The sequence below is a fragment of the Lissotriton vulgaris genome, chromosome 6 (genome assembly GCF_964263255.1).
Source record: "Lissotriton vulgaris chromosome 6, aLisVul1.2, whole genome shotgun sequence".
In the NCBI taxonomy this organism is placed as follows: domain Eukaryota; kingdom Metazoa; phylum Chordata; class Amphibia; order Caudata; family Salamandridae; genus Lissotriton; species Lissotriton vulgaris.
The window spans coordinates 1,669,331,104-1,669,356,206 of record NC_141694.1 but is presented as its reverse complement, the minus strand read 5'-3'; the positions used below and the strand labels follow the sequence as shown (position 1 = coordinate 1,669,356,206).

The window sequence follows — 25,103 nt, the reverse complement described above, 5'->3', positions numbered from 1 at the left end:
TAATATCTATCCTTAACATAGCTGCAAAACTGCTTACTGGTATCTTGCAACACATCTGGGAATCATCCTTCCCAAATAGGTAGACCCAGAAGAATCTAGCTTTGTGTCCAGGAAACACAGGAGACAATCTAAAGCAAACATTGCACATACCTCATAATATAAAAGTGAAGAATGCCCTGATGCTGTTGCTAGATGTGACAAAAGGCCTTTGAACATGTGAGTTGGTAGTTCCACTTGAGATCTCTAAAGGCATTTGGGATTGGGGAGCAGTTTAGGAAATGTATTCTTCGTAGTTACAAATGCACAAATGTCAAGGTCAGACTTAACGGATGCTTGTCCTCAAAGAGGTAACAGACAGGGTTACCCCCACACCACTTCTATCACCTTGGCTATGAAACTGCTGACTGATAGATTGCCGGGGAATGTTGCTATTTAAGGGACTCATAGTGGGGAATTATGCATCCACCATCACAATATAGATGGAGAAACCTCATTACCAATAAAACAGAGGAGGGAGTACTTTAGGGAGTCATGGGCATCCTTATTCAATTATCTGTTCTTGGAGTTTGGAGAACTGACTTGCACTTGGAATCTCGGGCTGCTGCAGATACTCCCCACCACTGAGAAAAAGCTGAGATTTAGGCATGAATGAAGCAATATTCCATGCAGCAGGTCAGAACTGAAGACCCAGAATAGAGACAAAACTCCCAGGTAGGGTAGAACTACAATATATGCTGGCTGGTGTTAGGGGGGATGAAGGTTTGGAGTGTGAGGAATATTGAATATTTTCAGTTGTTACCTGATGAGTTAAGGCTCCGTTTCCTCATCGGTCATTGGTGACTTCATGTGTTATTCAAAAAATGCATAGAACAGGTGTGATCTCAAAAATGTTTGTAACAAAGTGGGCTTTTAATCAAGAGTGGTTCACCCAATAAGGTATTACGGAGCCACCCCCTCTCTTTCTCCCTGTTCACCCCATGATCTGAAAGTTCATCACTGCCTCTACAGCATATGTCTCAGTCCCTAGGAGTGATGGAAAAACACACTGTGCATGCCTGATGCCCCAGCTGAAAAATGAAGGAAGTAACATGTTGAAGGGATGAAAATTGATATGAAAAATGAGAGGCTGTGTGGATTGCATTGGCGTGGAACTGCATCTTCAGAACTGCTTTAATCCCCGGAAAATGTTTTTAGACATCAAGAACTGTGCTGAAAAAAAATCACAGTTTTGTAATTTTCTCAAACAAGTTTTGGAGCAGGTGAACCGTAAAGCCGCCCTGTGACTCCTTGCTTGGCAGAACATAACAGTACTGGAGTACTTCATGATCATGAATGACCCTTTAGCAACCATGAGGAAAATTGTGTGAAAATAGTGATGTCTGATGCCTGTTTGTTCCACTCTTTAAAAACTCAATCAATCAATCAACCAGGGAAATGTGAAGCTGCTACTCACCCGTAAGGGTCTCAAGGGGCTGGGGGTTTGGGGGGTTGGGGGCTGCAGCTCCGAGTCAGATAAAGAGCCAGGTATTGAGGCTCTTCCTGAAGGTGTGCAGAGTGATGGAGCATCTAATGTTGATTGGGGGCTCATTCCAGGTCTTTGCCACGATGTAGGAGAAAGGTTCTTTCACCCGCTCCGGCTCTGCGGATGCGCGGGTTTCTGCAAGGCTGAGGTCGAAGGAACAGAGGTTTCTCTTGGGTATGTGGAAGGAGACTCTTTCGTTGAGGTGTTTGGGTTTGGTGTTGTGGAGGGATTTGTAGGCATGAGCGAGTAACTTGAAGGTTACTCTCTTCTCAACAGAGAGCCAGTGGAGGTCTCGCAGGTGTCGGGTCATGTGTTCGTGTCGTGGGATGCTGCAGACGAGTCTGGCCGCGGTGTTCTGTATGGTCTGGATTTTGCGTAGCAGGGATTTGTTGATTCTCGCATAGAGTGCGTTTCCATAGACCAGTCTGCTTGTTATGAGTGCGTGGTGACGGTCTTTCTGGATTAGGGGGGGATCCATTTGAAGTTCGTGTGAAGGATGCGGTGGGTATAGAAGCAGATGGAGGTGACGGCGTTGATCTGTTGAGTCATGGTGAGGGAAGAGTCGAGTATGATGCTGAGGTTCTGGGTGTAGTCCATGGGAGTGAGGGGGTTGCCAAAGGTGGTTGGCCACCAGGTGTTATACCATGAAGAGGGGGTGGGCCAGAGGACGAGGACTTCTGTCTTCTACGAGTTGAGCTTCGGGAAGACACATCGCAAGACTAACATCAGAAGACAGCTATGCTTGCTGCTGGTTCAGGGCTTCTTTTTCTAATCCACTGATTTCCAAGTTCACCAGCCGCCACAGCATTAAATGCATTACGCTACAGGTAAGTGAACAGTTCAATTGTGTCCCCTCTGTAAAACGAAGCACCATTCGAGGCAAAAAGTGAAAATATACTCTGGATTTATTCCATGCAAAATGTGTGCACACCATTTGCAGCTTTGTATGCTTGCCTCTTAGTATCCATTAACCCTGAAGAAAGTGCTGGCAAGAACAAGAAAGGATCAATAACCCCATGATTTATACGTGTTTCTCCATTCTTTAAATTCCCTTTCACAATCAGTAGCTAACAAGACAACGTTTTCTATTGGTTCATAGACAAAGTTTAGGAGGCATGCACATTTCATACAGAGAAGAAAGCATTCCAAGGCACCAGTTACACTGTAAATTTAGAGAACATGTCAGACACCGGCAGGGAGCATGTTTTGCATGGCATAGGAGGATCAGGCAACAGGGTTCTATCCACTACTGTTCTATTGTGCACAATTCTTATTTATAAGAGAATATTAGTCACAAATACATATAAAAAAGTATTCACAAATCTACAAGACTTCAGATGACATAGCTGCCCAGAAGACATAAGTGGTGCAGCTACCCAGAGGGGCAGCGGCCCAGTCTGCCCTGCATCGGCTGCCGGTTTACGAGTTCTTGCAAAGGGGCTCGCTTTGTGTTTACTATAAGAGGGGAGAAGAAGATCAGAGAACTATAGGGGAGAAAATAGAGATAAAGGTAAAACACATGTACGGGATAAGAGTTACAGTTAGTAGGAAAAGGGAGGTTTTTTACATGCAAGAGACTGGAAAGGTGCAGAGGATAGATGGAGAAGGGAAGGGAATTGAAGTGGAGTGAGAGCTATAGGGAAAAAAGGGAGTGGAAGGAAAGGGGGAAAAATAGCATAGAATTGTAAGAAGGAAAAAGAGTGGAGGGATACAGAGGAGAGTGGAGGAAAGGTAGAAAGAAAGTAGTGCTATAAAGAGGCGAATTAAAGAAGAGAGAGGGAAGAGTTAAGTGACGGCAAGAGTTTTAAGAGGGTAACAAAAGCAAAGAAAGAGAGAGGAATGTTAAAAGCGGATGTATGACATTTCAATGCATGCTTTTACCATGCATGCCTTTACAACGCGGTTTTTACAACGAAAACCTTTACAACGCATAGCGCTTTGGGGTGCTGGATAGTGAATAGTTTAATTTACCATTCCAACTCCAGTCCCCGTGGACACTAGGGAAGGTGTTGGATAGTAAATTAAACGTATTCCCTATCCTAGAGCACCCCCCAGCACAATGCGTTGTAATGGTTTGCGTTGTAAAAGTTGCGTGGTAAAGGCACTGTGTGGTAAAAGTTGCGTTGTAAAGGATGTTTCCTGTTAAAAGCATGACGGTGGCTGATACAAATGAATACAGTGATACAGTGAATTGCAGCAAGAGGAATAAAAAGGGACTAGAGTAATAATGAGAAGAAGGAGGTGAGGAGCTAAATGGAGTGTAGAATGGAAACATTAGTGGAGAAAAGAAAGTCAGGAAGTCGAGAGGTACAGGTAGGAATAGGAGAACAGTGGAAGGTGGAAAGTAGTATGATACAGTGGAAGCAGGAGGAGGGAAGAATGGAGATAGATACACAAGGAAATTTGCAGAGAAACAAGAAGACAAGGAAGAGTAGGGGGAAGTAAAGCGCTATGGGGGCAAGGTACAAGTGGCAGGAGAGATGCTGGATAAAGGGGTAAAGGGCTCCGTGGGGATTGTCACTAACAGTGGAGAATGGAGACAAACGTGGAAAGATGCAGGGAGAATGAGGGAGCGTGAACTGTAGCAGGAGAAAATAAATAAATAAGAGAATGTTCACTCAATATTCACAAACCTACAAGATTTTATAATACATAGCTTCCCAGGATACACCAGGGGCATATCTATCAGTGGAGCAGTCAATGCTGTGCAACCGGTCCAGAGGGGCGGGTATCCTATCCAGCCCGCATTGGCAGCCGTTTTACCAGTGCCTTCCAGGGGTCTAACTTTGTGTTTACTCCAAACGTAAGAGGAGAAGAAGAGCAGAGAGAGATTGAGGAGAACAGATAGGGAGGAGTGAAGAGGAGGAAGGGAGGGACAGTGGGGAATGTAACCATCAATAGTTATTGGAGAGATGTAAGAGATGTGGGGGCAGTGGAATGAAGCATGAGAAAACAGGAGTAAGGGAGGAACTGGAGATATTCAGGGAATGAAGTAGGGTAGAGGAGAGGTAAAAGGGGTCTGGAGCCTAGCTTTCATTATGCAAACAGTGCAATGGTGCAGTGTCCCCCCAGGAGTGTGTGGTGCCCACTACATCCACATTTTACTAACCACTGGGATGGTGGGTCCATTTTTTTCACTTGCATTAGTGCCCATAGGAACTTACTAAATTTCTGTAATGCACAACAAGTAGGGCTAGAGTTCCTCAAGGTCAGTAAGATCCACAACAATTTTGATGAACAACGCGTCGTCCTTAATGTATGAGTTAGTTGCGTCTTCCAGCACGCAATGTGAAATGAAGCGTGGGCATCCTGAGGCAATGTTCATCTCGCCTTCTGGCCTTTTGAAGCTGCTGCTGTTTGGAGCAGGCTTGAACACGCTCACAAGGTGGTTTTTCTTCTTACTCTGGTCCAACAGCATCAGAGTGACCCTCTGCTTGAATGGCCATGGTAGGAGGGAGTCATACTCCCCTCTCATGACCACGAAGTAGAGTGACATATGTTCTCCTTTGCCAGACCCGTCCCCATTGAGGTATGCTCGGGCGCACAACCGGTATCCGCTGCGGCTAGTATAGAAAGGCTGACTAAAGATGGATGGAGTCCGTCCTTCGGTGGCTTCTCGTTTCTTTTTCTTGTACTCTCGTATTTTCCAGATAAGTTTCCCGTCGTAGCAGGTACTTTCCAGAAGCTTGAATCTCTCCTCGTTGCTGCTCAACTGCGCCTTGTGGACACCAAGGAGGTCATTGTGTCTTTCAGACTGCAATTCCAGACCAACTGGAGAAAATCAAATAAAATGCTGTTTTAATAACATTATACCACCCTTCTGCAATTTATATGCACTGTATATAACAAACATTTCCATTACTCCCTCGAGAAGCATGTGTAATTTTAAGAAATCATAGCCTGCTACTAGGGCAACAAGAGTCTGTGTGTGTACTGTTTTTTCTTGGCATTAGTATTTGCTTTTATATATAACAAATTAGCAATATTTGTAATTTTGTACATTTGTATGACGTTTACATAAAAAAAGCGAAAAGCCTAATTTATGACGTGCAGGTTAGAATTTACGCCGGCCATTTATGGAATACATGTGGGATTAAAGTAGTAATGCACTACACCTATGACACAGTGGGAGCCTTACGCCACTGACAATCCAGTTACTAAATGTGTAAAGAGGTGATGTGTTCCCGAAATCAGAGTGGACGCTGAGGAAACAAATTTTTTCTGTGCACTACATGTGTGAAATGTGCTACACTTGCTGTAATATAAACACTTAAACTATCTGACCTATCATACTTCTAAACAATTCACATTTCACTGAAATATAAGACAATCAACAATGACCAAGACAAATCTAAACGGTTAAGGAAACATTCACTACTGTAATACCTGAACTCCAGCATTTCCTTCCAGTTACAATCTTTGGGGCAACTTCAACCAGGGTGACACAGCCAGAAACTGCATGGGTGTGGTTGGATACATGAAGTATTCAATACCCTGATGCAGCCTTACACGGCCTTCTACAATAGAGGACCGAAACTTATGATCGACCGTCTATATAACTATGAAGCCAGCAGGGGACATAGATCACCCCGTCGCCATCTTCTTAGACACGGAAAACAAAAAAGCTGATAGTGGAAGTTGGCATTTCTCTCACGTTATAGCTGTATTCCAGAATGTTATCACATTAATCCTAAGGAGAAACAAAACTTTGGTAGCCTTTAGGGAAAACATCTAAACCTTTGTGTTCACTCTGTGAATTTATGATTCTAGTTGGTTATTTATCTATCTGAGGTCTTTAGCACCAAGGAGGCCGTGGAGGAGTTCGTGCTCTTTCTTAAAAATACTTAACATTATTATTCAAAGGGTTACAGAAGGCACATGTGTGTATACTATCACATTCCTGTGACAAATCCTCCAAATATTCCTTGTAATCCTATCACTCAATTCTCACAATTCGAGACCGGTTCTGTTTTTGAGTGTTAAGAGGTGGACGATAGGTCGCTAATTTCTACCAGTCTGTGGGTGAAACAGAAACTCGGTGGCACATCAATACTTTAAAGCAGTGTATAGGTGAAACAGTAACTCCAATGCAAAGGGATGATTTTTTTTCTCTTATATCCATCTGCTTCACACTTTGCAGCTCAACGGAAATACTTCCAAGGCGGTGACAGCATAAGCCAATCCACGGGCTTCAAGGCAATAGATTGACAACTACATTTTTGCCAAACTGAAGACTGTACACATACATTTCCAGAGAAGAATGTGTTGCCCAAAAATTGCCAAGTCCGGCTACTACCCAGCATTTTTCACTTGATATGTATTTATGGTGCCACATTTGGTACAGAAGAGGGGACATGTACCTCTTTCTCCAAGGAGGAGAGATCGCCTGTGTGTGTACTGTTAAGCACAGAACATGTTTCCTACTCATGGGGATGTGTGGACTTGCCTTACAGTACTACCTGAAATTATTCCAACTTAATCCAACAAAATGTTGGGGGAGGGACCCTGCATGCCGAAAAACCATGACAACACTCAAAATGCTCAACAGCTGTGAAAGGCCACAGCCTCAAAACACACACAAAACCATATAATACCAGTACTCATACCATCAAAAGTGCTTATTTTTTTCTAACCATTTTGGGATGCTACACCACACCAGGCCATGGAGGCAACCTGGTGTCAACGGTTTAACAGAGGAAAGCAGACAAGCTCTCTCCTGGAGAAGTTAGCAAATATGTCTCCTCAGCACAGACACATTTGTAATGCGAGGATGTTAAAGCTGAAAGACTCCTTTTATCTTTTCCTTCACAACTGCTTCTGGCTCTTTGCATATATCTATTCTAACAGGCACGCTCCCACCAGTAACAGCTTAGATGATCTCAGTTGGCTCCATTCACTGCAGCCACTGAGGAAGAAGAGAGGAAAACGCGCAAACACACATACACCACACACGCACCCAATCTACCCACACCTAAACCCATAGTTGAATCGCAAATCCTTCAAATACAGAAGAAGTGGAAATTCCTTCATTTGGTTCATTGTTGCATACCACAAATATAGTCTGCAAAAACACCCTGAGACCACGGTGGTGCTCAAGCGGATTCACACGGAAATATTTAGTAATGCTGGCATGTCCTTAATCATGCTATGTGTGAGATCGCAGGCTAAGTTGGAAAACATGTTAGACATCTAAACTGGAAAGACATTAATTGTGTACCCCCTAAAAACATGCATTCACACAGATTGAGTCTAGCCAACAACATCAAGGATTATTACTGCACAAAGAAAGCATTTGAGTAGTCTTGGCAGGTACACATATTGTAGAAACCTACAAAGCCCAGTTAATCTGTGTTGACAGAGTAAGGATTCCGTAGACGAAGACTACATGTCAGGGTCTGAACGGATTGTGCCTGTAGTATAGCTGGAAAGAACTACATCTCTCACAATGCCGAGGGATTAAAGGGAGTTTACAGAAAGCATTTAGCTATGCGAGACTCAGAGCTCCTCGCACGTGATTCTCGTCTTGGAGTTCGTCTACGAGGGACTGCTGATGCTGATTCCTGCCTCCCGGTTTGGTTCTGTGTTTCTCCGCAGCTGTGGAGAAACAGTGATTGGTTGAGCAGACCTCTAGTCCTTGCGTGTCAAGCCGACGCTTGTTTGAGGACCTTGGTTCAGTTAATAGTGCGTGGCGTGTGAGACGCTGGATTTGCCCCCTCCGCGCTCACGCTGATCATTGCCTTTCTTGTCACTCGGCTGAGCGAGTCTGTTTCTGGACTGCATGGCGTGTGAGACGCTGGATTGCCCCCTCCACGCTCACGCTGATAATTGCTTACTTGTCACTCGGCTGAGTGATTCCGTTTCTTGCTTGAGTGTTAGCAGTGGAGACGCTGGAGTTGCCCCCTCCCGGCTGCTGTCACAAACTGTGTGTATTATTTGGGGAATTTAGCTATTAGGAGACGCAGGCTTGCACCCTCCTATGTGTCATTGGTGAAAGAAACCAAGTGTTTGGATTTTGTTGTGACAATGGGTATTTAACAACGAGAACCACTATTGATTGCTTTATTTGCGGGGTAAGGAGACTGCTGTTTTCTCTTTATTTATGGAGTTCTACGGACACAAAGGGCACCTCTCTATTAGGTAATCCTTCTGGTGATTACAGTTTGAACTTCGTTTTTTCTTGCATTTTACTTTATTGGATCTTCCTGTGATTTCTTCTACTTGTCGAGGAGATCCAAGTATTCCAGGAAGTTGATAAATTTCGGGAGAGAGAGAGAGAGTGTCCTTGGTATGTGCGGAAGTGTTTTTTTTTTAAAGATATACGTGGCTGTATGGAGGATTCCATAAATACTTACTCGGTTGTTGTTCTTAATTCATAGAAGTATCTCAGAAGGGTCAAGGGGTCTCCTCCTCAACATTAACCAGGTATCGTGTCGATCATAAGGGGGACTGTAGGAGGGCAGGAAGTTGATTGCCTGTGTTAACGTATGCCTTCTTTTGTTATAGGTGTCTCTTCCACTGCTGCTCCTACCCTTACCTATCCCTCGCTTGACTGCTTTTGTGCTCTGTATGGTTATACAGAGTCAGAGTGCAGGGACGTCAGGAGGTGGACCCCATTTGAGCATCGTTCTGACCTCAAGGAGCCAGCAGCCGTGACACTACATTTGTACATTGACCAAATGAGAGATGATTGAGATCTAGAATATGCTGCGCTTAGGTAGCCTTGCCTGTCAGGAACATCCCAACTTTAGGTGACAAAAAGCCCATGATATGGTCTTACCCCCAGATGCATCAAGCATCCATTTTGCGATTCCTTATTAGCGAAAAATAAGGAATCGCTAATAAGGAATAGCAAAATGCTATGCAAGAAGAACTCGCAAAAAAATTGCAAATTCTTAAAATTCCTTAATTGCGACTCGCAAATTGCGCGTCGCAATTAAGGAATACCGCCCCATTCGTTCCTATGGGCCTAGAGGCCCATAGGAATGAATGGGAAGACATTCTCAATTTGCGAATCGCAATTAGCGAATCGCAAATTGAGAATGCGATTTCAAGGGTGCAGGGGTGTCCAAAGGACACCCTGTTGCACCCCTGGAATTGATCTGTGCAGATTCTTAGAATCTGCCCCTTTGCGAGCGGATTTTACCTTGATGCATCTGGGCCTTTATCTCTTTAGTTGGTGGGAATAGAAATTCAGAGAATACTTTATATTCAGATTGAAAAGTGTTTTATTGGCCAGAATGGAGGAACAGTTAGAGAAAACCATTGGAAATAATATTTCCTGATTGATATGAAAAGCTGACTAGACCTCTGCAAAGATGAATGGAATTCACTAGGTCTGGAAAAAAACATAGGATTACACAGCACAAAATCTTGGACTTTCATCACAATTATTTTGCTGAGTTACAGCACTTCAATGCCCTTTTTGGTGAGGATATTGCTTTTTAGTATATTTCAGAGTAAATAATATATAAATGAGGCCCCCACTGTGCCTTTCCATGACTCGCTTTCTATTACACAGATGTAATCAAACATATAAGATTGCATTTTCTTACTGGTGTCCAAGTGAATAAAATATAGGAAAGACAATGTTTTTCCACTTCCTTGAAAAGACGGTGGCAATGCCAACTTCCTGACATTTAGGAGAGCCCTGAAAATCTACTTGTCTGCAGGTCCTATGGATTACTTCAAAGGTAATTTTCCTTCAGGCAGCGATGAAACTGAGAACTTGTGTTCTGTAAGGTGTGAAGAATTATCTCTAGCAACCTTCCCTTGCGACGCGCTTTGGTGCAGCCTCTGCGGAGTCTGAACGCTATTTACAAGAAATAATAATATGTAAGCCTACCTAAGCGACGCTCGTAGATTTCCATTAATGCAAGCTTTCCCTTGACGTCTTCTACGGTGTCCAGCACAGGCCTCAGGTCCAGCCGACTCTGCTCCTGGGCCACTCTCTGTACGAGCTGCTTCACCTCAGCTTCCAGCCACACTGAGTTGTCAATGCGGTTAGCCAGGGTCTTTATATCCAGTGTGGGGGCGGAGCCATTGACAGGAAAAGAAAGGAGAAGCAACGTCATATTACATAATACCCCGAAGACACAAGTGCCCTAAAAATGACACTGCACGTACAGTATGCATGTTGTATAATAATAATTCTACACCTATTTCTTTATCTATGTTAAAAGTCATTTTCTTTTTGCAACAAATAATGGCATTAAAATCTACTACACAAATCGTTCTCAAAAATAATGAATCTAGTTAGCGGATAATAACAATGCAATATTCACATTGCATCAGCAAATATATTTTGTAACATTTCTTGGCTTAATTGTGTTTCAGACGTGCTGGATTTGGCATAAGAAATCGACATATTTGTTTGTGGCAGCCTGCTTTTCCCCCCCTAAAATTAGCTACTGAACTACACACAAAGTAGCCCTTAATCAATATTATGTAAGAAACATGCTATGCAAATTACACCCACCCTGCATTCAGGAGCCCTTATCAAAGGTGAGAGCTAGCTGGTAGGAAGAGGAATGGGCTGAATGTTGCTCTTAAGCAATGTTTGGTTGTATTTTGTGAATAGAAGGTCCACTTACTACTTGACATAATCCTTCCTGCAAAGAGGACTAGTCTGAAACAACAAAGTCTGTTGCACGCTTGCTTTGTCTCTGTTCTGTCAGGAATTGGGGCAGTGAGCAGAGAAAGGGGACACTGTTGCAGAAGTTAGAATGCAGAGTGTCTTTATGTGGCAAGAACGCTTAAGTGCTAATTGTACAAAACAAAAAAAGGAGGGGAAAAACATAGGTATTATTAAGAAAATCAAGTTTTTTTAAAAGGTATAGAATGAAAAGGCACCTTGACAACACCAATGAAACTTAGAATATCAACTGTTGGTTGAGCAAAAGGTAGAGAAGCCCAGATAACAGGATAGGTGTAGAAGAATATGATTTTAATGGTTAGAATTGTAGATTTTGGGAGCTTTTGTCTGGCCCATGAGGGCCGCTTTGAAGTGAATCTCAAAGAGTAACTTATTCCAGAAACGTGGCCACTGGAATGTGCCCCTCTTGCATCCATATAACACTAGAAAGACCAGGATTGGTAGATCTTAACATAAATATAAATGCCAGAAATCTCCTGATTCTTACGAAAATCAGTGCGAGGGAAGGCCACGAATAGCTCCCTGGGTAGACTTTGTGCTTTACTGGAGACTGAACCCTAATTAAATGGCGTTGAGCAGCACTGCTCCTCAGGAAAAGCCTGTGGCTGGTCCTCTATCACTCTTTCTAAGACTATTAACAGCCAGCTCAGGCCATCAATAGGGCTCTAATTGGTTACTGTCTTGGAGTCTAGCTTAGGTTTTTGTAGAAGTGAGTAAAAGACTAAACACTTCAGGGACATTTGGACGACCCCTACAATAAGAGTTAAGCTGATTATCATATTAGGAACACTTCGGCGAGTTCTTCACCTCCTACTGCTGCGGTGGATACCATTAAGCATAACATGCATCACTTCTCAGGTCCTAACGCTAATCACAACCTAGGCCATCTACCCAGGTGCTAACAATCCTAAGAGGAAGCAAACTATCCTTATGGAAAGCAACTGGGTCTAGCTCAAGGCAACCTGGTAGAATGTACTGAATGACACCATGGCAGTAAAGTAGCATGGGCCAATGGCTTACATTCTGAAAGGAAGGCACTAGACATGAAATAGATTAAATGATTACTTAGTAGATATTTCCATACCTGTGTGCTTGTAGGCAAGTTCCCATTTGTACTAAAGTACTGAATAAACTGCCTGTATTCATTTTCACACCTTTTTACTGTATCCGCCAGCTGCTGTATTTTGCTCTCTTTCAGCTCAAGATTTTTGTATAAATCGAATATCTGATGGATGAAGTACAAAAGGTAAATGGTCAATGCAGTCGTAAACAAAGAAGGTGTTTTTTTTTAAAAGATGCAAATGCTAGATGTCTTCCCACTGACTTCCTTTTTCTTTACTGTCCTCTCTGTAGAGCAGTATACCACGTGGTCTGTACCCTCAAAAAAGCAGTTGTATTAAAAAAAAATCTTAATTTATCCACTGTCATGCGTAAGTACAAATACAAACAAGAACATTTATGCAAAAATGCAGCTACATTTAAAAGCTAGATATGATATTTACTGTAAAAATATGCTATAAAACTTTATATTTGGCTATATGGTTTTCTCATATGTTGCTGTGTAATGATATGTATGCATCTTCAGTGGCGGGAACAAGTGTTCTTTAATATATAAGAAGTGGAGTTAGAAGCTCCAGCCAATGCTGATGTTGCGTTTTTATGGGGTTTTCTTTATAGCTAAAATTTGATACATTACCTAATTGTCATAGTTTTCCTCCTCCTCCTTATTTGAGAAATCCAATTGACAATGATCTCTGCATTGCTGTGAATTTCTTACTGACTGAAACCCCGCCACAGTGCACCTCCATCTCGCAGGACGTTTGTCCTGGCAACCTTGTCTTTAAACCAAAAAACAATGCCTCATAGTCCATCTTTCAGACATTTGATGACACTGACATCTCAAAACTACTGACTTCCACTAAACTTTCCAACCACTTCAATGACCCTCTCTTCTCCAACTTCCTCAAGGAAATTTCGCACATCCTGATACTTCTAAGGACCAAAATGATCAATGCCTCTCTTACGCAAGGCTCCATGCCTGACTGTCTAAAAAGTGGATAAGTCACACCTATCTTAAGAAAGCCTGACGCCGACCTCTGTGATTCCAACAATTTCTTCTCCATTTCGAGCAGCACAACCTTCGTCAAACTCCTGGAAAAAATGTGTTCATGAGCAACTCTGCAACCACATTGCCCAGCACCAACTCCTCGACCACTGCCAATCTGGTTTCAGGCCAGGTCACAGTACTGAAATTGCCATGGTCCACGCTGTGGACAATACTTTATTGCATACTGGGTCATAATTAATCCTGTCTTGTAATCCTTATTGACTAATCAGCAGCGCTTGACACAGTCAAACATGAACCTCTCAGAACATAGGATGGGTCTTTCTGGTACTGGTTCTGGTCATTCCTACAAAACAGATCTCAACAAGTCCTAATCAATCAGGACTTATCTGATCAGACGCCGGTCACGAGCAGCTTTCTCCCAAAGTTCTTCACTTTTCTCCACCCTGTTCAATATTTACATGAAACCCCTGACTGAAATCCTAAAACTCTAACATTTCCTACCATATGTACACTGATGATAATCAACTATCCATGAAGATTGCTTCCCCTTACGACATCAGCACCCTCAATAACACCTTGGTCAAAACTCAACACCAGCTAACTAACCACCTAAAACATAACGCACTCAAAACCAAATTCCTATTAATCTCTCCACCCAACCTCAAATATCAAAGACTGGCTCCCTCTACTCACGCCTTGAACTGTACCCCACTTATAATTGATTCAGCAAAATCCCTAGGAATAACACTAGACAACAACCTCTATATGCTGAATCACATCAGCACCACAACCAGAGGGGCCAATTACCATCTCCACGCTTTAAGAAAGTGAAAGGCATTCCTGCCCAATACAGATCTTAAAATTGTGGTTCAGGCACTCATAATTTTCAAAACTGAATATATGCTACCCTCATTGGACTACTGAAAATAAAAATAACACAGCTAAGGGTACCCTCAATGCGGCTGCACAGCTCATCACAGGCACAAAAAAATTGATCACATCACCTCGGCCCTCCATTCTCAGAACTGGCTCCCCAATGAATCACCTAAAAATAGCCTGCAAGATGTACAAGGCAATCCACCACAACACTACTTGTTACCTGGCTCAGAAACTGGTTCTATTTTGAAGGAACAGAACTTCTCGTAGTGTAAGCTCTGTACTACTGAAACCCTGAATATTTCACAAAAAGAAAACTTAGAAAAGAACTTTCTCTGGAATTGCCCCAAAAATGTGGAACACTCTTCCTCCAGAGACGAGGACCATCCCTTCATTCCCTCTTTAAAAAAAAAAGAAGTGAAAATGACACTGCTGAATAATCTCCTTCCTATCTGATGCGAGTATCCATACCAATTTGAATTCATTGTTAGCGTTTTCACTACGACTCTTTGTATCATCTATGCCCGCTATAGGTTTTCGCCTCTGTTTAACTTTCGGGCTCCACTCTGTGACTCTATATCTTACTCCTTGTACATTCAATGCTATTGTTATGTGGTACAGCACGCTGACACCAAATTCTGGTCTTGTTTCCGCATTATAAAACTTCATAAATATATATATATTTTTTAAATAGGAGCTTTATAACCTCTCAAGGAGCATATAATAAGCTGAAGTACACTGTTACTCTATACATCGAAGTTAGGTAATTACTGCCTAGATGGGTATTTGTACAGCTCGCCAAAGACAAGGTTTGGACTTTAAGGTTTTGGTACTGGATGAAAAGTATCAGAAGGTTAATAGTAGTGTGGATAGGGGGCTATGTGGAGGGTATCAGTGACTGCCACAGGTTAGGTGTATGTGTACTCACAATTAGGTGTTCACCACCTACCAGCACTTACAACTTGGAAAGCTTGTTTTTAGAATTTAACTTCCTGAAACGAACATAGTTTGGCTGACCTGAGCGTGCTACACAGTCAAAAACCCTCTACTACCAGGAGACTGATTCCATGCCTTTTCTGATAATTTGGCACTTGGCAGAGGATTTGTGACTGTTCGAATGAAGGGTCATAGCTGATACGTGGTGAAAACGCCTCCAAGTACCTAAGTCCCTCATTCCAGGAGGACTCATGCAGGGTGAAAAGGCACAGCAGTTTCATCCTGGATACTAAAGGTTGCAATGGTGAGACCTTGCTTGAGCTGGTTAGCATTACTTTAGATTGCTGGTAAAACGGACTGCCTAATCCTGTCCCTTGCAGTACATATTGCCAATATAACAATACTGGAGGCTGTATGAAACTTGATTCCAAATGTTATACTACGGCAGGGGACTTGTGATGACTTCATCCTACCACTGTGTACCCGGAGAATTGGTTACTGGGATTTCACTCTAGAGATGGTGGCTAATGGAGAAAACATACCCTGCTAAGTTGCTTACAATGAATTTCAGACCTTTTACAAATATGTTACTTATGGGTCCCAAAGACAAGCTTCAGTTACTGATACTCAGGGATATGGTTATTGTATTTGTATTGACAAAAAATGAACTGGAATGAGGCATTAATGGCTGAAACTTTATTAAGTATTCCACCCATCACACACATGGATGAACTCGGTATGGAGTTGCTCCTGTTCTCGTTTAAAGGGGACATGATGTAGCATTGCTGGCTGGGTTGTTCTTACAGGCAACAAATCAATGGACTGGGAAGGGGCCTGAACCATTACCAGTGGCAGAAACCTTTGCACATATTCCATCTACCACCTTTTGTTGTGTTATTGTATTTTCTGTACAAGCAAAGCATAGACCATCTACTGCACTTTTTGAGTCTCTGTTTCTTGAGTCACTTTCTTGTTCTTGTTGACGGCCCTAAAATCAGTCTGTTGGACTTGCCTAATTCCCAAAACTAATACAAAATTACACTATTCATATTTAACACTTAAATATTCCATGGAAGATTTAGGTCTGTGCTACAAGAGGGCTCTTTAGAGTCTTTGGGACTGGAAACCACTTAGGGTCCATGACTCTGAATCATCAAACAACAGGTTCAACATTTATTCCACGTGTGCTGTGTGGACACCTGACTGGAGTCCTAACTGTTAGGCAGCTGTAGGTCTCTGGATGGAACTCTTGTGACCAAATGGATCTACCTCCGAAACCACTCATTTTGTTCCAGTGCACACACTCGTTGGTCATAAGGGGGCATGGTAGGGTTTCATACAGGGCCTCGTCTAATAGACCTATAAAATCTCACAAGATCCATGTGCAATATCGGAACACTCGCAAGAGTACTAGCTCTCGTGAGATCTCACAGAAATGCACTTTTTTTTTAAAGACCTTTATTACACACTCTTGTAGAAAACACAGCAAAAGATCTACAACCCCAGGGGGCCGGCCGCGACATCTGTAGTTGCTTGTCAAGACTTGTATATTAAAACAAAGCCCTTTAGCCGACAACCCTGGGGCCCGGCGGCGCAACAATATGAAGCGTGTTAGTTAGCGATCGGTTCATGTTTCAGGAGAAGTAATAGGCCTAACATTTTTTTTTTTTATTGTTAAAAGAACTTATAATTACGTGCAAGATAACAAACATTCAGGTTGGTGGTCGCCATGGCCTTGGCGACAGACAATTTAGATATGTATAGAGACGGATAAAAGGAGAAAACTCTAAAAACTCCAAGAGGTCTGCAGGGCAGCCACTATTCAATACCTTGTGTGCACAGCAATGAGAAAAAAAAGAAAAGGAGAAAACTTGATAAACTGGGGTTCGGAATCGAATAAACAAAACCCAAACGGGTGGAAATGAGCGCAGATAAGTGGGGAGGGGGCGTGTGTGATGCGGTGTTGGTGTCGGAAATCATCTGGTACGGTACGGGGCGACGTGAAGGTGGGGGGGAAGGGGCGGCAGCACAGCAGCAGTTCGTGACCGGGAGAGGCACAGTGGGGGGGGGCGCATGTGCAGAGGGGGAGAGTGGGAGTTGGGGTAGCGCATACTCGGGGAGGGGTCTAGACAATACCTTCCTGCAGGCACACCTGGTGAAAAGCATTCAGAGTATTGTCCCACTCCTGGGCAATGGGATACATGCGGAGCCCCGCAGTTTCCTCCCTGTGTAAGGCTACACTTTCTGCACGCGCCCAGCTGTCAAAGGAAGCGCGCAGCAGTGTGGGGCTTGGGGAGGTTCGCTGTTTTTCCAGCGCTTGGTGATGAGCCGTTTCGCCGTTATGAGACCTAGATCCCGAAACCTAGCCAGGACTTTCGTTTGCTTCGTGCGCTTGTAGAGGCCCAGTAAGCAGGCCTCCCATGTGTGCGGCAGGCAGCACCCCGTTCTCGCTGCCAAGGTGGTCGACACTGCCCGCCAATAGTCATGGAGAAAGGGGCACGACCATAGCATATGTAGGAAGTCCGCGTCAACCAGTGGGCACCTGGGGCATGCTGTCGTGGTGAGGTCAAAGTAGCGAATATTTTGTCTGGGGAAAAATACGCGCGGTGGATGATGTAATATTGAATTACTTTGAAGCGGGAGTTGCGTGGAACGTTGAGTGCTCCCACCAGTACCATCGCCCATTCCTTATCAGTCCAGTCACGGTCTCTATCGCTGGCCCACTTGTCTCACAAGCGCTGAGAGGAAACCTGTGTATGTATGTTTAGGGCCTGTGCTAGCCAGTGCACTATATGGGAGCCATTCCCCATCACATGTAGATATTGTATCAGCAGGAGAGTCTGTGGTTCGTCCGCTAGAGCCCCCCAGGCCTGTGTTAGTAAACGAACGATCTTTGCATGTGTCAGGAATTGGCCGACAGGGAGTTCCGTGTTTGCCGTTAGGGTCTCAAACGGCAGCAAGGCGCCTTCTGCAAATAGGTCTCCCAAGCTCTCCAGGCCGGCTAGCGTCCAGCTGTGTAATGCCGTTTCTGTGAGCGTGCCACCGTCCCAGGGGGTCCCCAGTAATGGTAGGTTCGGTGCATACGGTTTGGTGGAGCTCGTAAGTTTCAGACTCCTCACAAAGCACTTCCGTGCCACCGCGAGGTGCAGTTGCTTGGGGCAGCGAGACTTGGCCAGTGGGTGAAACAGTGCATGAATTTGCTCCGTTGTCAGAATGAAAGTGTCCGTGGCGGTGTCTCCCAGATTTTTCCTACTCAGCCAATAGTTTACCCACTGCAGTTGTGCCGCGATGTAATAAAGCTCCTGGTTAGGTGCAGCAAGCCCTCCGTTTTCCGCCGAGGCATAAAGCGTCCGCAGTGCCATCCTGGGTCGCCCAGTATTCCATATTAATCGTCTGGTTAGGGTTTCCAGTTCACAGAATATCCGGGTCGGTACATAGACTGGCAGGTTGGCGTAAAAATAGAGCAATTTGGGCAATACTACAATTTTTGTCAACGTTATTCGGCGCGGGACATTAAGCGGGAGAGAGTTCCAGAAGGCAACCTGGGCCATAATGGACGAGATCGCTCTAATGAGATTGCCCTCCAGCAAGTCAGTGGGGTTCCGGTAAATATATATACCCAGATAGCGGAAAGTGGTTGGGTGCCAGGTAAGCCGTTCGCCTAATACCACAATATCACCTTCCGGCATGTCTGCAGCAAAAGAGTATACTCCCGACTTCGCCCAATTGACTCAGAGCCCCCACATTTCCCCGAACATGCGGAATATGCCAGCGATCGCCTGCGGGAAGCAGGTCAGATCTCTGATGTAGAGCAATAGGTCGTCCGCGTAGAGGGATACCGCGTGGATCCCATCGGCCAGGGGGATGCGCCAGTCCTCGCTGGAGGAGCGGAGTCGTGCTGCCAAGGGTTCCATCATTAGGGCGAAAATTAGGGGGGAAAGGGGGCACCCCTGTCTGGTGCCTCTACGCACCCTTATTGGATCCGAGAAGAGCTGGCCCGTGCAAACACGCACTACAGGCTCTTGATATAGAAGCTCCATCATCTGGAGGAAATCATCGCCCAGGTCAAATTTCTCCAGTACAAGCATCAGATAGGGCCATTCCACGGAGTCGAACGCCTTCTCCAGGTCGAGTATCAGGCACCCTGAATGGGGCCATCGGGGGGTGGCTAGACCCTGAATTCGGAAAAGGCGTCTAATGTTGTAGGACGTGCTACGGGTTGGGACAAAGCCGTTTTGGTCGGTATGCACCAAAGCAGGCACCAGGGGTGGTAGTCGTTGGGCCAATGCAGACGCTAGGATTTTGTAGTCCATGTTAAGGAGGGCCAGGGGCCTGTAGGGGGTCATGCTGAGTGCGTCTCTGCCTGGTTTCAGGAGAGATATTAAATTTGCATCATTTAACGTAGCGGGGAGAGCCGAGTATGAGACGGCCGCCCTAAACATGCGTAGTAGCTCAGGGATCAGGATGACTGAATAGGCCTTATAAAACTCTGTGGGCAGCCCGTCGGGATCCGGGGACTTGCCGTTGTTAAGCAAGAATATAACAGTTCGGAGCTCCTCCGACGTGAGGGGTGCTCCCAATTCCTCGCGTTGCGCATTGGTGACCACTGGGAGGGGCAATGCCGATAGATAGGCCGAAATATCAGCCGCTGAGGTCCGCAGGCGAGAGCGGTAAAGGCTCTCATAATGCACCGTGAAGGCCCCGTGGATGGCCTTCAACTCACAGAAATGCACTTATGACAATGCCACATGCTGCCTTTTGAAACACAGGGGGAGATTTACAAAAATGTCCCGCAACGCAGCGCAGCCACCCGCGAGGCTGCGCTGTGTTGCGTGACTGGGATGGAACAGGGGAGCGCCATGTCTTCAAAGCTATAGCTCTCTCCTCCCCTTTCCCGTGCACCAGTGCTGATTTCAGCTGCCGTGCGCAATGCACACACCTTACCGCCGCAGCGCTAGGTGGTGTGCATGAGTGTAGCATAGGTTTTGTACAGGAAGGATACCCTTCCAGTACAAAATACTATGCTAGACACGAGGGAAAGCTTTTCCCACTCTGTATGCATGCTGCACGTGCTGCACAGCGCAATGTGCTGCTTCGCATTACTTTCATGTTATTTCTAGCGGTAAACAAGTTTAGCGCTGGAAAGTTAATTAGGAAAAAAAGATTTCGCTCCGTTTTGCGTCACTTTTGTGACGTAAACATGGCACAAAATCTTAGTAAATCTCCCCCACAATATGCATGTCCACACAAGTCTTTGCAGGAAGACAGTGGTGGGCTTCATGGTGTGGGGACAGCCTCAGTGAAGGATGCCTGCTGAGAGAGCAAAACACTCTGGATGTCACATGGGTATGGTCACACAGAAAGGACCCAAAAGTGCAATCCTGCAACCAGAGGGTTTGATGATTCAAAGACCAGCCAAAGAGAAGACAATCCCTGAAAAGGCCTGTCTAAGGTCTGTCATCTAGAAAACGGGTCTACAATGTGTAGCTAATGAGCTACAGATAGCTCACCAGCTGTGTAAAGCAGCTAGCAGATGTGGACCCCAATCAAGTGCTTCATTCAGAAGGTCTCTAGGTGAGAGGTGCTGTCTCCTGCATGACCCTCAAAGTAGCTGCCAGTGATACCAATGGCAGTGCCCTTTAAAAACACAGGGGCCTCAACACAACCAATCAAAACTGTAAGGTTATTGGGACTTTTGAGGTCCCACTCTGTCACACTTTGTGTGTGAGAATATGTGTGTGTGGGGGGAGGGGAGACTACACAAAGTCCATACAAAAGTGTGAGCAATAGACTGAATAGATATAATTGAGTTGAAGTGGGATTGTGTAGGCCAGATGAGGGAGTCACACGGGAAATGAGGAGTTTAAGTGGAGACAGGAAAATACTTCAAATGCTGCAGCGGATTGGTGTGGTGTGTGTTCATATGAGCATAGTTGTCTCAAAATACCCTCATGTGTGTTTGAGTTGTATACACAGGGATCTCGGGAAGACATATTGCAGTATTACTGTTATTTTCTTGATGCCAGAGAGTACTCACTGCTATGGCTATTAATTCTTATGTGGCGGCATTTCATGCGGATAAAGGTTTTAATTACATTAGTGTTGGTTATCCTGTGTGATCAGCTGAGGGGTTACTGCTGGTGGTATTGTAAGGGTATGTCACCATCGTCATGTCTTATATGGTGACTATTTTAGCAGTGATAATACTTGTTAACATCAGAGCTGGCTCCCGTTATGGAAAAGGTTGGCGTGCGGTGATTAAGTATGACAAAGAGGCATTCTTGTATGCTTGCTCTTTTGAGCTCCATCCCATTCAAATGTATGAACCCTTATTCACACTCATGCAGTTGGTTTCTTTGTTCCACAGAGTTCTCTTGTGGCTTCACTTTCCAGAACTTTACTGGGATAGAGAAGTTTTGGAATTGGAACATAACAGCAAGTAGCTCAGGGTACGTCATTTATTTTTGGCTAGCTGAGTGGATTAGGAATGCATTCAAGATGTTTGTGATTGTGTAGGCCAATGCTGGGCAATGCCCTTGAGGCATGCTGCCCACGGGCCTTAAGACGAGATCATAGGGTATTATCTCAACAGCTCTCTTCGCCATGTCCTGTACATTCACAGGCTTGTGGGTGGATAAAGAGCGCTCTACAGGGTAAGTGTCTTGGTTCCAGAGTACAGGTAATTGCACATCAGGTTAAATGCAAATCAAAGTTCGTATATACATCATCTCGTAGCTGCATGGTTATATGGTACATAACAAAATGTTCCCAGTATATCAGGCAAAGTGTAGATACATTACCGAGGACATCTGGATGGACAATAGGCATTATAAAGTTTATTAGCGAAGATACGTTTGGACTCATAATTTTTTTAAACCATGCTCAGGTGAATTTAGCCATGAAAAGCGATTTCCATTCTTTTTTGAAAGATGCAGTGGAGGGGTTAAGTCTGGTTTCTGGGGTTAGAGCATTCCATATATGCTATTTTCAAATGAATTCTGGCATCAAAAGGTAGCCAGTTCAGGGATGTTAGGTCCGGGGATATGTGGGAGCTTCTTTTAGAGCCGGTGACTATAACTGTGTAACTGGTTCTATTACAGGTTGTGACTTATTACAATTACAAGAGCAGTAGAGTCTAACATTTTAGGCAGGTGGACTGGGACAACACCTAGTGTATCGTTGTTAGATTTGCTGTTCTGGTGCTGTGTTTGAAGACTGCATATGATAGTGATCCATTATACGTGTGTCGAGCAGCTGCTAATCAAGGCTTATGGATTTCGCGTTCTATATGGTTATATGCTTTCTGGGGGATCCATTCTTGCGCTGCATTGTCATCTTAGAAGAACAAATGCTCCTAATGGTTGTAGATATAATGGCATGTCAGGAGTCTGGTCCAGGAAGGGGCCATTTTGTCACAGTGAACATTTAATTACTGCTACAGAGAAGCTATTGATAATGCACTCACTGTGTGTCTACCCACTGGAGTAAACTACATTCTGTATCTGGAATCTCAGTTAAAAACTGGTTTTCTTCAGAGTCAAGTAGCACTCTACATCAATCCAAGCTTCCGTGCCTTTGTGAGTCATTGTGTGTACTAGTGGAAGCAACTCATTGATGATGGAGATGTCTTTAAGAACCAAGTTACATTGAGACTCATCATTTGGCGACATGTTCAACAGCCTCATCATAGGTATCAAGTAAGTCTAAACACGTGATTTGCTGAAAGGAACATACTTTATGCAGATTATACTGGAGGTGTATTCCCTCTACGGCTTTTTATGCTATTAATGGAAGAAATATCTACAATCTACAAAGCCTAGATCTTATTTAGAGCTTGGTGATGGAGACAAGCCTTTCAATTTATGGGGATAGAGCTAAAACAGTAGGAAATTCTGCTAGTCGTTTTTTCCCCAGATCCCCATTTCTTAAATACATCTGGGGGGTTTCCATTACTACTCAACCCTCAATCAGGCCTTTAGATGTCAATAGGAAGCAATGGCAGCCTTAACCTTGACATAATCATATTACTCAGCCCTAGATATACCTAATAGTTCAATTCAGTAGTAGCTGATAATGATTCACTGTTCAGCAAGTCAACTGCTTTTTAAGGTCAAGAGCATCTGTACAACCATCTGCTTTACCTGTTCTTCTAATCTGGTATTTCTTTCCAAAACCAAGAGCATGTGTTTTCTTAAGAAAGTTTCTTCATGTTTTTGAATGTTTCCTCTTTTTTCCTGATATGAAAATAAAACACGTGTTAAGTATAAGGCAAAGCTATACAATAAACCTTTGCAAAAATAAAACAGGATTATTAAGTGAACAGGAAATGCTGTTGTTGTTTTTACATGTAATCCAGAATCATCTTCTGTTTTAGTTTTTTTTTTAACTCTAGTACCTTTTTTCTCAGAAACAAAGAAAAAATAAACAACGGATAGAGGTTGTGGAAAGAAGGCAGTATTGAACTCTGATGCATCATCATGCCAAATTGCGCAGTAGATATCTGAGCAAATGACACAAGTGCACCAGAATCTCTGAGGGTGACAGGACCTGCTTTCAAAAGTGCAATGCTTGTTACAAGACTTATCTACAGAAGAATAACATCATGGCCTTCCAGCCCAATCACATAGAAAAAGGTGAAGGGGAAAAGTAAACATGAGGAGGCCATGCCAACAACATCAATTAAAGACTGTATTACATGACGTGGAAAATTGTTGTGTAGTACGACTAACTCATTATGTTTGATAAGCAAAAGCCAAATTGAGGAATTCAATGGGACGTCTTCCTGTTCTTCATCCCAAGAGTCCATGTAATCATAAATGACAGAGATACCTGAACCTAAGTATTTAATCAAGAGATCGTCTTCCACAGCAATCCTCTCAGCATTCACTCTTCGATCCCCTAGCCATGGAGCTTGTAGGGCATCAAGCAACCCTTCTATGTCATAACAATGCAATGCTTGGCAGGCACCAGTCCCAGCACCAAAAACCTGAACTTGGAGCGTACAAACGTACAAATCGGAAGCAGACCCACGAGGCAGTGTCTGGGTGACCTGTGCAGTTGCCATTCCAGAAAAGTTACCATATGTTCTATCACCACATCCCAAAAGTAAGATATGTTTGTACATATCCACCACATGGGCAAAAATGTTTGTCAGTGCTCAACGAAACCTAAGGGGCAAGTGGAGTGTAGAATAAATTATTTTTATGACTAACAATGGGAGTCACACACACTCTCATTAAGAGCTTCGAATGCAAAATCTTGAATCCATTTTCACACAAGTCCATTCTGGTGTGTTCACAACCACAATGCCGTTCCATATCGGTCACTCCTATTTTGGCTTAATTTTACCAAACCCTTTCAGAGAGAGCATCACCGATCGATTATATGTGCCTTCCTTGCTCCCTCCGATAGTAATGGCAAGGTCGAATTAACACTATGTCTTTGAAGCTCTTTCAGGAAATTATTCCATACCCAATGGACCCCAAAAGTCAACAACCTCCAAAAATCAAATCTTTTCATCGCATGTGGCCATAAAGTTATCACACTTTATATAATTCCCCAGTGCATTCTAGATCTTTACAGTGTTTCATTAGAAACACAAGCTCACCGTACTCGTTAGTAAGAGATAAAAAACATAGAATGCCTGGTTCAGTTTTATTAAAAATAGCAATGCGGTATGTCTAGTAGAGGTCAAACAAAAAGTTGTGTCCTGACTCCAGCCATATGAATACATGATTTCTATGTGTCAAAACTGTTAACAGCGGCAGGAATCATCTTTTCATTGTGTGGATCTTCGATACAATAGCCACTATATTTCTATCCTGAATAAAATCCGGTAGGGAAGGGTGTATGATTCCAAGCAGTGATAGATTGAGCCTAGAAGCATGCACCTTTGTCAGGATCATTGCATCTACATTAAAACGTCATAAGGGCTTTTTGGAAACTGGATTTCTGTCCAGCTAGAGGGGTAATACGCCCAGGGACTCACGCAAGGAAAAAGAGAAAAAACCTGTTGAGAGTGCCTCCTTAATTCCTATTTGAGGGGTCTT

At 43.9% G+C, this 25,103-nt stretch overlaps 1 protein-coding gene across 1 annotated transcript in view; it reads right to left on the bottom strand.

The window, feature by feature from the left end:
• Window positions 1-4,581: 4,581 nt before the first annotated feature.
• Window positions 4,582-25,103, bottom strand: part of TRAF5 (TNF receptor associated factor 5) — a 253,278-nt gene continuing 232,756 nt past the window's right edge. Inside the window, exons 10-13 of the mRNA XM_086927840.1 lie at window positions 23,196-23,288; window positions 12,259-12,399; window positions 10,365-10,533; window positions 4,582-5,293 (exon numbers count right to left, since the gene is read on the bottom strand). Of these exons, the coding sequence (XP_086783966.1) occupies window positions 4,716-5,293; window positions 10,365-10,533; window positions 12,259-12,399; window positions 23,196-23,288 (981 nt within the window). The 3' untranslated portion in view covers window positions 4,582-4,715. The remainder of the gene's footprint in view (window positions 5,294-10,364; window positions 10,534-12,258; window positions 12,400-23,195; window positions 23,289-25,103) is intronic.